Genomic DNA, 13,057 nt, shown 5'->3' with positions numbered 1-13,057 from the left:
CAGCTGTACCCGCCCTTCAGGCCTGCCTGTATCACCTTTTCCGCTTGCAATGAACCAGCTCTGAGTCACTTCAGGTGGGTGGGTGGGCCTGAAGTCCCTGCCCACTCTGGGACTCCAGACAGTGCTCAGGAGGAGGCAGAACCCCGTGGGCCCCGCCCTCAGCCCAGGCCCTGCTCGGCTCATGGCCATTTCTGACAGCCTGCAAGGAGGCAAGTGTCTGTTCATATCTTTCTAGGCTTTGTTCAAAGGCCAAACACACAGCTAAATAAACAGGAAAGGGCCGGGGAGATCCCATCCAGATAGTGCCACCTCTCGCAGCCCTGTAAGAGACATGCACACGGGCTGCCAGGCAGACCCACAGCTTGGCAGGAGCACCGGAAAGGGGCTGGAGGCTGGAGGGTCCTGCTTCCAGGGTCATAGGCGAGAAGGTAGCCAGACCAAAGCCCACAGAGCACAGATAAGGCACTGCCCACGCCCAGAGAGCAGCACAGCTGGCCCAGATTCCCAGCAGGGGAGCAACAGGACGTCAGAGCCCAGGTCCCCTCGCTCCTTGCCCAGTGCTCTCTGCAAATCCCGCACCCAGGCCTTAAGAAATGGCCCCCCTCCCCCACCCCGGCTCCCTGCATTTCCCCTCCATAGGCCTCAGTCCTCCCATCTGTCACATGAGGGGCTGGGCTAGGTGACCACCAAGCTCCCTGCCCACGCTGATATGTGGCGACTCCGTGAAATTAGCGCAGCTGTCGGGGCCAGGCTGCCTGGACTCTCCCAGGCTTGGCACGGACAGTTGCAGGAATTCTCCGGCTTTGCCCAGTGCCTTCAGATGTGTAATTCCTCCTCCTCCTCCTCCCCTGTTCCTGGGGCTCCCCTGGCCTCCCTCCCTCATCAAAGAGGGTCCCAGCTGGGGAGTGACTCACTCATGGCGGAATGTCGGATGCTGTGACAGGTGGAGAGCAGGGCATTTTAAGCCAGGATTAAGTTGGTGCCATTCTAAAGGCCGCCCTGTGCCCACAGACCCCTCCCCAGTCGCATGCCAGCGCTGGGTTGACCATGAGACCTCAGCATGACTGCCTGGAGAAGGCGGTCAGGCTACTCGGATTGCAGAGGGAACAGATTCATGGGCCACGAGAGCCTCTGCGGAAGTCCCCAAGAAGAGGCTGGGCCCTGACATTCAAGGGTTGCCCTTGTGATAGAATGCTGCCTGGAAAACAACACCTACACACGTTCACGTGGAGAAACAGGGCCAGGACACACACAAGTTCAAGTCCCTCTCCTTGTATGCCTACACATGCCCTTTTTTTTTTTTTTTTGAGCCCATCTTCCCTGTGTATATTTGCATGCACGCCTGTCCTTGAACTTGCGTCAGTGCTGGCCCTATTCCTCCATGTGAACATGTACCACCACTATAACACAGATATTTGCAAACCTGCACACAACTGCTCAGCACACACACAAATATACCTATACACTGGATGTACACAGACAAATTCACATCCAGAAACACAGAAACAATCCCACAAATAGACACACACTCAGCTGTCAATAAGCACCCACAGGCCAAATGCACCAGCCCACACGTGCTCACAGGCCCAGCCAGGGCGGAAAGGGTACACAGCCCAGGACATTCGAAGAACTGGGTGCCTGGAGCTCAGGTCCAAGGGGAAATCACAGCTCTGTGCTGCTGTCGAAATAATCGGCCTGCTCCTTGTGCGGGGCCTCACCCTGCACCCTGCAGCAGTCTCAAGCCCACTTGTCCCCTTCGCTGTCACCTGAGAGTTTGTCTTTACAGCTCACTGGAGGGCTGGTGGCCTGGCAGGGGCTGGAGAGCCCCGCCCCAAACATTTCTCTTCCTGCCGAGGACCACACCTGAGATTCCACCACCTGACCTAACTCTGTAGGGCCCAAGGGTCCCTCAGTCTCTAGCTATCCCCAGTTTGTTGCTAGTATTTTCCATCCCACCTCTGAAGAGGTGAGAGAGCAGAGGCTTCCACTGCGTACTGGCTACGGGGCCTCATGCCGGGGACCCAACCTTCCATGCCTGTCTCCCCTTCTGTAAGATGGGGACAAGAGCAGTCACCTCATGGGTCGCTGAGATCACACAGGCAAAGAACTGCCGGTTTCCTGGCAGACACTGAATAGTAACTACTATCGCAACCATCATCATCACTTTCACTGTCTTGGGTTTTATTGCTCCCTTTGCTAGCCAGAGGCCAGAGCAGTCATGAGCCAGAAGGAGCACCTGAAATGGAAGCCCCTCCTGCCCACAGGACCCCGCACACCTCCGTCTCTCCTCACGTGACCCCCACACCAGCCTTGCAGACTTAGCACCCTCGTAATTAGCTAAGTACTTACTGAACGCCTCCTACCCACACTGAACCATAAAGGCCCTCCAAACAGGGGTCACAGCAGTCTGGGACCCCAGTGCCAGACACCTGGCAGGTATTCCATAAATATTTCCTGGAGGGATTAACAAATAGTGATGATACAAAAGGAAAAAAGAGAAAGGGCTCTGTGCAGCTTGTTAATTGATTCCACTTGGGAGCAATCCAGGTGGGCTTGCCAGAAGAGGCAGCTTTGTTTTTTTAAAAAGATTTATTTATTTATCTGAGAGGCAGAGTTACAGACAGAGAGAGAGAGGTCCTCCACTCGCTGGTTCACCCCCTAAATGGCCACAACGGTCAGAGCTAGGCCGAGCCAAAGCCAGGAGCTTCTTCCAGGTCTCCCACGTGGGATCGGAGGCCCATGCACTTGGGCCATTTTCCCAGGTCCATGGCTTTCCCAGTCCATGGCAGGGAGCTGGATGGGAAGAGGAGCAGCTGGAACATGAACTCTGCCCATGGGGGATGCTGGCACTGCAGGCGGAGCCTTGACCTACTGCCACAGAGCCGGCCAAGGTGCAGCTGTTAAAGGCAGGTTTAAAACAGTGAGGGTGGGACAGCAGGTGGGCTTGCAGAGATTCGCGGGGGCACACACACTGTTCCAGGCAGGTGCACAGCACACGCGAAGGTGCAGAGGTAGGGCAGAGCTGCTGGAACAATCACAGGTCTGGCTGGCCTCCAAGTCCCATACCCACCCCTGAGCCTGAGACTGAAACCCTCGCCAGAGGGCAGAGCCCACCCAGGTCAGGGAGGCCCCTAAGGGACCCTGAGAACCAAGACGAGAGGGGCGCCCAGTCCCGGAGAGGTCAGGCACTGAAGATGGAAGCAGAATTGAGAACACTGGCAAGGCCCACTGGCAGCCTGCAGCAGCCGGGACTGAGCGGGCATCGGTGAACAGAAACCAGATCCGTACTCCCCAGGCATCAGCCCATGGGCACCAGGCAGAGCCACGCTGTCCTGTATGTCCTCCGGCCGGCCCCTGCCTTTGCGTAAAAGCCTGCCCTGTGACCACGCGGCTGCGGGGAGGCTGACTCCACCCGGCAGCCTCGCAGTGGCAGCAACAAGGACTCTACCTTCAGGCCCTGTCACCAAGCTCAGGCCACCAGGCCAGCCCTCCTGGTGACACACGGACTTCAGCGCTTACTCGCAACAAAGCCGCAGGGTGCCACAGCAAGAAAACCCCGCCCACGACGGCGCCCACAAGGGACCCAGCTCTGCAGCCACGGCCAGGAGGGCACTCCCCAGAGGCACTTGAGACGCCCCGTCTGAACTTCAGCCACTGTAGCAGAGCTTTCTGTGACCTACGTCGTCTAAGAGGGGTGCTCATGGCAGGACTTCCTGCTCACAGGAGCCAATCGCCCTGCCTTCCTAGGTACCCTGCTGGCCACCAGGGAACAGCGGGACCCAGGGAGCTCCAGGCCCAAGAATGAGTGCACGAGTGACAGCTCCAGCAGCGCTTTGAAAACCCTTGGCACCATGGGATACAAAACGCACCTTTTTGGGAGTCTGGGCCCCTGACGGCTCATAGAACTCACTGGGGAGGGTCAAGGTCAGTTTCGAGGCAAGAGCTTGGTGTCCTTGCAGGGGCTCTGCAGTGGGCCAGGCCACTGGGCCCCACCTCTCCTCCCAAGGTGGGGGGTGGCTGCCCCGGCCTCAGGCATGCCCCACGGGGTGGGGGCTGCGGTTCACCTGCACCCCCTCCATCCGGTTCAGCCGCCCCCCTTCTGCCTCTGACCCGCACACACATTCACGCCACAGGTCTCACCAGCACCTGCCACAGGTGAGGTCTCGCTCCAATGTCAAGAGTCCAGGTCCACCAGAGCCCGTCCCTGCCGTCGAGAAGGGGCCACCGCGGTCTGGCAGGAGAGGCAGACACCAGGTGGGCTGTTAAGGTACAGAAGCTGGCGAGCGCTGCGGCTCACTAGGCTAATCCTCCGCCTTGAGGCGCCGGCACACCAGATTCTAGTCCCGGTCGGGGCACCGGATTCTGTCCTGGTTGCCCCTCTTCCAGACCAGCTCTCTGCTGTGGCCCGGGAGTGCAGTGGAGGATGGCCCAAGTGCTTGGGCCCTGCACCCCATGGGAGACCAGGAGAAGTACCTGGCTCCTGCCATCGGATCAGCACGGTGCGCCGGCCGCGGCAGCCATTGGAGGGTGAACCAACGGCAAAGGAAGACCATTCTCTGTCTTTCTCTGTCTCTCTCACTGTCCACTCTGCCTGTCAAAAAAAAAAAAAAAAAAGGTACAGCAGCTGAGACAGGCCAGGAAGCAGGGCTCCAGAATACGGCACCCCCATGGTGAGGGGTTCACGGAGAACGGCTCAGGAGGACAAGGCTCCAGAGGGCAGATGGCAGTGATTCCTGGTGGGCAGAAGCACCGGCCTGCACCCACACACGGAGGCTGGGATGGGCCTGGGCTGGGGGTGAGCCTCAAATGCCAGGGTGGGGACCTGGGTCCCCCGCACCCCGCCAGGGGCCATCTCGGGGCAGGGGAGTGACAACCTCGCTTGTTTCAGACGCTCTTAGGAAAAGCCGCTCATCCCAATGAACAGATGTCTTCGCCACCACCTTCCACGGCCACCCGGCTGCGCAAACAGTCCCCACCCGGGAACTCTGACACCACAGCGGCTGTGAGCTGCCCCAGGTGCTGCTCAGTAAGGAGGTGGGGGAAACGAGGGCACCCAAGCCTTGCCCCCCACACCCGGGCCCCAGGGCTCCCCAGGAGAGGGCCTGCAGGGGCCCCAGTGGGGTGAAAGGAGGGGAGGAGCTTCTCCTCCTGGGGTGGGGGTGGGGGGTGGTATCTGTCCTGCACAGACAGATACCTTCTGCTGGGGGTGGGGGGTGGGGGACAGTGCGCTGTGAGCCTGCTGGAAGCACAGGACGGACAAGATAAGGCAGGGAGATGGGGAGGCCCTGGTTCACAAAGGCCAGGTCAACGCACTGCCCGTCTCTGGGCCTCCAAGTCCTCCTCCTTAAAGAGGGGACCAGGCTGGGGCACTGGGCCATCTTTAGCATGGCCCTCACCCTCCACCCACCTTCCCAAGTGCGCTCCCGTGTTCCGACTGAGACACATGATGCCGGAGGGCACGCTCAGGCTTGGCCAGGGAGACCACGCCCCTCGTCCCTCATCACCACGATCCCCTGCTGTACACACAGTGGAGCCCGCCCGGGCAAGCTGGGATCTGGCCTCTCCCAAAGCAGCAGCGTGCGTGCAACAAGGCACCTGCCAACCATCAAAGGAAGGCCATGCCCAGCAATCTACTGGCCCCCGCCTGGTGACAGCAGCACAGCTACCCCCTCCTGGCAGCCCCCGCACCCGCCCGCCTTGGCCTGTGCCCCTCCTCCTAATGCAAGGCCAGCTCTGCCCCAGACCCTGCCCTCTCCAGTGTCCCTTTGCAGAGACCCCCAGCTCTTTGGTCAACCCAGACCCAGCCAGCTTGGCCTTCCGTGCCAGGCCCAGCTGTCGACAGGTACCCCGATCGGAGCTGTCCCCGCTCCCAGGGGTGGGGACTGCATCACTCTGTGTGGCCTTCCCGAAGCCAACACACACGAACCCCCGGGACTTCAACTCACAGGAGTAGCCACCCAGACGTGCGCTCGCTGCCCTCTGCTGCCCCCAGCTGGTAGGAAACCACCCTGCACAGACACCTCCAGCTCCCTCGGACCTCGCTTGGCCTCCTGGGAAGCTGCTCTGGGGACCAACCCCTCCCCACCTCTGGGGGCCAGAGCTGAGCCTAGAAGCTCTGTCGAGGGGGGGGGGGCGGGGTTGCTTGGGCAGCGAGTGAGGTCTGGCAGAAGGAAAGGGTGTGGACACAGGCTGAATGCCAGGCACTGGGCCATCTTAGCCGCCGCAAGGGGCAAGGGAGAGAGGGGCTCCACGTTGGACTTGCCAGAGCAGTCCCACACCAGGCAGCGATGGCCAAGATTCCAATCCTGCTGCACCGCAGGTGGGCAGCTGGGAGAACTGGCACCGTACCCGCCCCCTAGACCCAGAAGGGGTGTGAAGAGAGGAAGGAAGTCCCCCAGGGAGCGTCCCACCTGCCTGTCACTGCACCCGACACTGTTCAGACTTATAGCGGATAAAACCTTTAACAGAAGCACTGGGCAGTTGACCCTTCAGCGAGGACCAATTTATCTTGCTCCCAAGAGGCTCACGTTCAGGACTGGGGAAGTGGTGCTGGCAGAGAAGGCATGGGGAGCACCCCCGGGGGACCCCAGGGCAGAAAGGGGAGGGGGGACAGAGGCTTGTCCCCGTCCCTCTCCAAGTCCTTGCTGGCACTCCCTGAGCCACACTGGGACTTCCCAGGGCTCCTGGCTTCTTCTCTGCACCCCAGTTCTCAAGGCGTCCACAGGGCATGCGAGGCACAGATGCTGGCGCCCGGGATGGACTCCGGCCAACCGGCCTGAGGAAAGCAGTTTGCTCGTCCCTCCCCCCCTACGCCTCCTGGTCTCCGTGGCCAAACGTGCAGGCTCTCCAGGTCTGGTCACTCTGCTCCTCTGAAAGACACAGCACGCTCCCGGCCAATCTCCCCTCCCTCTCTGGGACCCCATGCTCCTGTTAATACAGCCTCAGAGTCGTGCGCTGCGTCCGGCGCCAGCTCTCGCCTGCTTGTGCTGTTTCCCGCTCCCAGCCTGGGCAGCGGCTGTGCTGGCTGCCTGGAAACCACTCCACCAAGCCCTAGCTGACTCTTCCATTTCTTTGCAAGTTGCAACTGCATGTTAATCCTCTCTGTGTCCCCAGAGCCCATCACGGCTGCTCAGGGGGTGCTTATAAAAAATTGACCGAGGCAGGCCTCGTGGTGCAAGGGGCTAGGCTGCTGCGTGGAACACCTGTACCCCATTTCAGAGTTCCAGTCCGAGTCCCGGACACTCCACTTCGGACGCAGCTTCCCGCTTAGTGCATCCATGAGGCAGCAGATGAAGGCTCAAGTGTGTGAGCCCCCGCCACCCCAGGTGGGGGACCTGGATGGGTTCCAGGCTCCTGGCTTCAGCCTGGCTCCGCCCTGGTGGTTGGAGGCATCTGGGGAGTAAACCAGTGGAAGGAAGATCGATCTCTCTCTAACTCTCTACTCTCTCTCTCTCCTTGCTCTCGATCTCACTCTACCTTTTTTTTTTTAATAATTTTTTAAATTTATTTGACAGAGTGGACAGTGAGAGAGAGACAGAGAGAAAGGTCTTCCTTCCGTTGGTTCACTCCCCAAATGGCCACCACGGCCAGCACTGCGCCAATCCGAAGCCAGGAGCCAGGTGCTTCCTCCTGGTCTCCCATGCGGGTGCAGGGCCCAAGCACTTGGGCCATCCTCCACTGCACTCCCGGGCCACAGCAGAGAGCTGGACTGGAAGAGGAGCAGCCGGGACTAGAACCGGCGCCCATATAGGATGCCAGCGCTGCAGGCAGAGGATTAACCAAGTGAGCCATGGCACCGGCCCCTCCACCTTTCAAGAATATGAAAATAAACAAGCAGTTTAAAAAATTTTTTGTTGAAGGACAAATGGAAGGCAGAGTAGGGAGAGCAGAAAGTCAGATAGTTGGTGCCCAAGGCAGAATTTGTGTGTCGGAGACGCCCTCCCCTTTCTGCCCATCGCCAGCTATATATGACCTTGGGCTGGTCCCTTGTCCCTGGGTCCTGCTTTCCAAATCCACACAGCTAGGGGCTGGCGCTGTGGCGTAGCGGGTAAAGCCGCTACCTGCCACAAGAGAATCCACCCCATATGGGTGCTGGTCCATGTCCTAGCTGCTCTACTTTCCATCCAGCTCCTTGCTGATGGCCTGGGAAAGTAGCAGAGGATAGTCCCACGTGCTGGGGCCCCTGCCACTCATGTGGGAGACCCGGATGGAGCTCCTGGCTCCCGGTTTCTGCCTGGCCGGGCCCTGGCTGCTGTGGCCAGCTGGGGAGTGAACCAGCGGATGGAAGACCTCTCTCTGTCTCCCTCTCTGTCTCTGTAATGCTGATTTTCAAATAAATAAAGAAACAAACCCATGAAGCTAATGAAACCGCTTTCCTGCTGGGAGTGGGAGGGGCCGAACCTCAACAGATGCCATGGTCCACCTCTGTCCCAGGTCCCTGCTCTCCTGGCCCCCCTCCCCTACCCAAAGCCACCCTGCCCCACCCTGGCCACCCCAGATACCCTACACCTACCTCCCTCCATTCCCACTACAAAACAGGGGGCCTTTCCCTAAGGGACAAAGCGACGGCGGTTTTCTCTTGGGCTCAAACAGCTGAGTGACAGTTAGGCTCCAGGCGGGGCAGGGGCAGAGGCCGGGGGCTGGCGGGCCCTGCTCTTAGCGGCTGCACATCTGCCAGGTGCTCAGCCAGGGGATCCCAGCTCCCATGGCTGAATGAGCAAGGGCCATCAACCATTCCAGGCACACTCCCCGTGTCAGGAGGAAGCTGGGACCCCATCATGGGTGCCCAGCCCGGGGTCCAGCACTACAGCCCCTCTCACAGTCAGCCAAGGCTGCTCGGTTGCCAGCGCCCACCTGTCTGTGGACTGCAGAAGGGGGCGTGGCCCAAGCAAAGGTGAGCTTGAGACGCAGCTCCCTGCCTGATGCTCACTTTTCTTGCCAGGACCTCTCCTTTAGACCCCTCACATCCATGGTGCCAAGCACACAGGCCGTTGCCACCTTCCTCTTCAGTTAGATCCCCTGCTAACTAAAATACTCTTCTCCCTGTGTTCCTGACAAACTCCTACACACCCCTCAAAGCCCTGTCCCAAAGGGCTCTCCTCTGGGACTCCCCAGCCAGAGGCAGCCGCCCCTTGTTTGGCTCCTCCCACAGCACCCCCAGCACAGCATCAGGTCCATGGGTTGGGGTGGGGGACACCCAAGACCCAACACTCAGTAAGCGAGTTGTTGAAAGCATCTGGAAGCATCTGTAATCAAGCTGGGGCTGAGTTTATCGGAGCTGCTGCCAGCCCCCTGGGCCTTCCCCTCCCTGCCACTTCTTCTCCATCTCGCAAAAAATAGCCCTGAGACCTAATTTCAGCTAAACCTTCAAACACGACTCTCCACTTTCAACTTCCCGAGGAGGGATCAATGGGCTGTCAGGCTTCCCAGAGCCCTCGCCACCTCCCATTCCCCCACGCGCTGCCGGCGCCCCTCAAGGTCGACAGGAGGGGCTGGGGGCAGAGCAAGGAGACAGGGAGGGAGGGGCTGGGAAGGCGAGGGCTGGGGGACTCGCGGGGACATCAGAACCCGTCCTCACCGCCCGGCCCCATATCAGCCACGCCTCTAAGAGCAAGCAGCAGGTGGAAGGTGCGGCCCCAGCGCTGCCGCCACGGGTCCTGGGCCCCATGGCAGTGGGAGGCGCCTGTGGAGCCCCTGAGCCCAGTGCTCCCAGGTCTGTGCAGACTCGGGGCCCACGCCTGAGGCCTCCCTCCCTCCCCCATAGAAGACAGAGCTGGCTGGAGGGCCAGAGATGAGCAGGAGGGCTCTGTGGACCCTCAGCCCCCTCCCCCAGCCTCCCAGCCCCGTCCCACCCGGTGGGAGGAAGCTGGACTAGCCTTGCAGGAAGGTTCCAGATCCTTCTCAGGCCACAAGGCTGGTGTGGGGTCGTGTGGGGCCTCAAACCCAGGTCATCTGGCTCAAAAGCCCATCCCTCAGCTAAGCAGCCCCTGTATGTGCAAACACCCTGGCCCTCATGGCACACAGCGGGAGACCCAGGCTCTCCCAGGGCCCCATGGTGTCCAAGAGGCGGAGCTGAGGCTGGGAGCGAGCCCCAGGTGCCCTGTGGGACAACCACGGGCAAGGGCACTGTGGGGGCTGCAAACAACGCAGGCTCAGAGACTGTGGAGACCACAGACATGTCCAGTCCTCTCGGCAGAGATGGACAGAGGAGCCCAGAGACCTCCGATCCTAACCCACTGATTCTGCCCAGGGAGCACCCAGGGAGAGGCGGTGGCATCCGTCACCCGGGATTCCGATGACAGCGCAGGTGGCACTCATCAGCTCTACCTGTGGCGTCTCCCCTGCCTCCCCCAGGCTAAACCATGTTCCCCGGGCGCCCTGCAGGGCCTACACAGAGCAGCAGTCGGCTGAGCATGCGACTGAGCGAGAGCCGGGGCTGGCGGTGAGGACAGCAGGTGCATTTGCACCCCCCTCTCCGGCATGGGCTCGAGGCCCGGGCCTGGCTGCTATCTGACCTCCCCTCAAACACTGCGTTGCCCGTCCACCACCCCACCCCTGCCCAAACCCCTACTCCTCTGCAGCCAAAGTGGGAAACTCGACTCTGAGGGTCTGAGGTCTTGAGCACCCATGGGTGCGTGGGACCTGGGCGGGCCCATTCATAGGGAACCTCCGCCTCAGCTCGCCACGGCTTCCTGATGAGGACATGGACTCAGAGGGGCTGAGCGACTGGCAAGGTCACATAGCCATGGAACCGCCATGATTGGAACCCAGATCCGCCCCCCCACCCCCGCCAGGCCTGACCACCCAGCCCCAGAGGGAACCTGGACTCACCCTTTCCTTAACTGCCACACAGAGAAAGACCAATGGTGCCCAGAGGACAGGCAAAAACGCCCAACAGTCCTGGCGCCCGTGTCCGGCTGTCACTCAGGTGCACGTGACACCAGGTACACGAACTCCCCTCTCCAAGCCTCAGTGTGCTCATCTGTGAAATGGGGCTGCCATGAGGAATGGGTAAAATGGCTTCGGTGTGCACGTCCCCACCCCACAGACCCCACGCAGACAGGCGAGGGCGGGCGTTGGGCCCTGGGCAGTCCAGGTCCCCCCAGGCGGTGCCCATGCCAAGAAAAAGCAAAGACACAGCGGCAGGCAAGCGCCAGGCCAAGCCAGCAATGATAGAGCTGCCAATTACAGTGGCTTCAAGGCGTGAGGCTGCACCCGTTAGGGCCGTGAAAGAAGGGAAAACAGCAGAACAAGCGATGCTGGTGACAGACCACCTGCCTCTGCACCTTCACAGCCGCTGCCCCTGCCACCTGGAACCCCCTCTCTCACTGTCCCCACCCACCCAGTCGCTACTGAGTCTTTGAGACACAGCTCCACAGTCAGTCCTGCAGGATGCCTACCGGGCCCTCTGGGAGCAGTCAGTCCCTCCCAGGTCCTCTGTCCTTCCACCAGAACCCTCTCACCTCTGCGCATCACAGGGCAGGCCTCAGTCCAAATAGCACCTCCCACTCACACCACCTCCAGGAAGCCCCCCTGGGTTTCTCCCATCCTCAGCTGGAAGAGAGCGTTATTTTATGCGCCACCAAGAAGGATTAAACTGTGACAGGCCACGTGCTGTAACCCGCGAGGCCTCACAACACACGGAAACAAAACCCGCGCGCCCTAGGGGTGGAGCAAGCGCGGTGTGCCGGCCACTGAGCTAACCTGACGCTGGACTCCCCCCCCCAACCTGGGGCCGGCCCAGCTCTGGGCCTTCCACCTGCCCCCTCCCTCACAGGACAGGACCCCCGCGCCCCCGCCCCGTGTAGCCCCCCGGGGCAGGGCCGAGCCCCAAAGAGGGGAGCAACCGAGGGAGCGGATACCTAGGGCAGGGGAGGCTGGACGCGCTCCCGGTCCATGAGGCTCCAGGAGCGGGGCCCGGGGGGTCGCGGAGCTGCACCGCGGGCCAGGCGGTGATGGTGGTGGTGACGCAGAGATAGTTACCGTGACCCGGAACGGGGTGGCGGCCGAGGGCTCCATGCTGGGGCTCTTCTCGGAAAGGCTGCCGGGCAGGCTGCGCCGGGAGCCCGGCCTTTCTTGGGGCGACTCTGCCGACGGAGGGAGAAGAGAGGTTCAGTGAGAACAATCAGGCAGCCGTCACATGCTCCCGCCACCCCCACCTAGGCCGGAACAACAGACAAAGCAGTCTCCCCCCAAAACGGTGCGGCCGCTGTGGCAGGTCTGGAGGTTCCCACAAAACTGAAAGTCAGAATTACCGCACACCCCAGAAACCCCGCTCCCACCGGTAAGCCCGGAAGAACCGAACGCAGGGACGCAGACCCTCATGTGCAGCCTTATTCCTGGCAGCCCAAGGTGGTTACAATGGCAAACTGTGCAGCATAGATTTTAACCACAATTTTTTTTTTTTTTGAAGTTCTCATGGCACTCACTTTAAGCCCACACACACCTAGTGATGGAGTGAGCGCCCTGTCATTGGAGGAATACAAACAGATCGCTGAACCCACTCCTGGGATGCCGCTCTGGGTGGGAGCCCGGAGGACCTCCCAAAACCACGGGCCGTAAGAACCTGTGATGTCTGACTTCCACTTTGGATCTTCCGTCCAGAAGTTTTGAACTCAGGGACCCAGCAGAGGCCAGGCAGGGAACAGAACCAGAGAAAGCAGCTGTCACTCAACTCCGGAGGTGGGAGGTCGGTGCAGCCAGAGCTTGAAGAGAGGCCAGAATTCTGGGGCTTTGTTTTTAAAGATGGAAACAGCCAAGGATGAAGCCAGGAGCAAGGAATTCCATCCGAATCTCCCACGTGTGGGTGGCAGGGCCCATCACCCGCTGCCTTCTAAGTGCATTAACAAAAAATAGGATCCAAAGCCGAGCAGCTGGGACTTGAACTGGCACCGTGATATGGGCGCTCACTCCATCACTAGGTGGTCCATGTTGAAAAGGGGTAGTTTAACCCACCGCCCCACAACGCCAGCCCCAAGACCTGGGTTTTTAAAAACATGGTGACAACTCATGGATATGAAACCTCCCGACTCGGCGCGGCTGGCGGCTTCCCTCGCCG

At 60.5% G+C, this 13,057-nt stretch overlaps 1 protein-coding gene across 14 annotated transcripts in view; it reads right to left on the bottom strand.

Annotated features, from left to right (window-relative positions):
• Positions 1-13,057, bottom strand: part of DAB2IP (DAB2 interacting protein) — a 170,538-nt gene that overhangs the window by 79,011 nt on the left and 78,470 nt on the right. For 6 of the 14 annotated variants that reach the window (XM_051855568.3, XM_070056311.2, XM_051855546.3 and 3 more), the window contains exon 2: positions 11,983-12,086. In XM_051855568.3, coding sequence (XP_051711528.1) covers positions 11,983-12,086 — 104 coding nt within the window. Of the gene's footprint in view, positions 1-4,146; positions 4,232-11,861; positions 12,087-13,057 lie in introns of all 14 variants that reach the window. The other 8 variants (XM_089301863.1, XM_089301870.1, XM_089301874.1 and 5 more) reach the window with 2 other exon arrangements.

This window comes from Oryctolagus cuniculus, chromosome 1, assembly GCF_051225735.1.
Source record: "Oryctolagus cuniculus isolate XC-2025 breed Fujian yellow rabbit chromosome 1, ASM5122573v1, whole genome shotgun sequence".
NCBI lineage: Eukaryota > Metazoa > Chordata > Mammalia > Lagomorpha > Leporidae > Oryctolagus > Oryctolagus cuniculus.
This window is presented reverse-complemented; position numbering and strand designations above follow the sequence as displayed.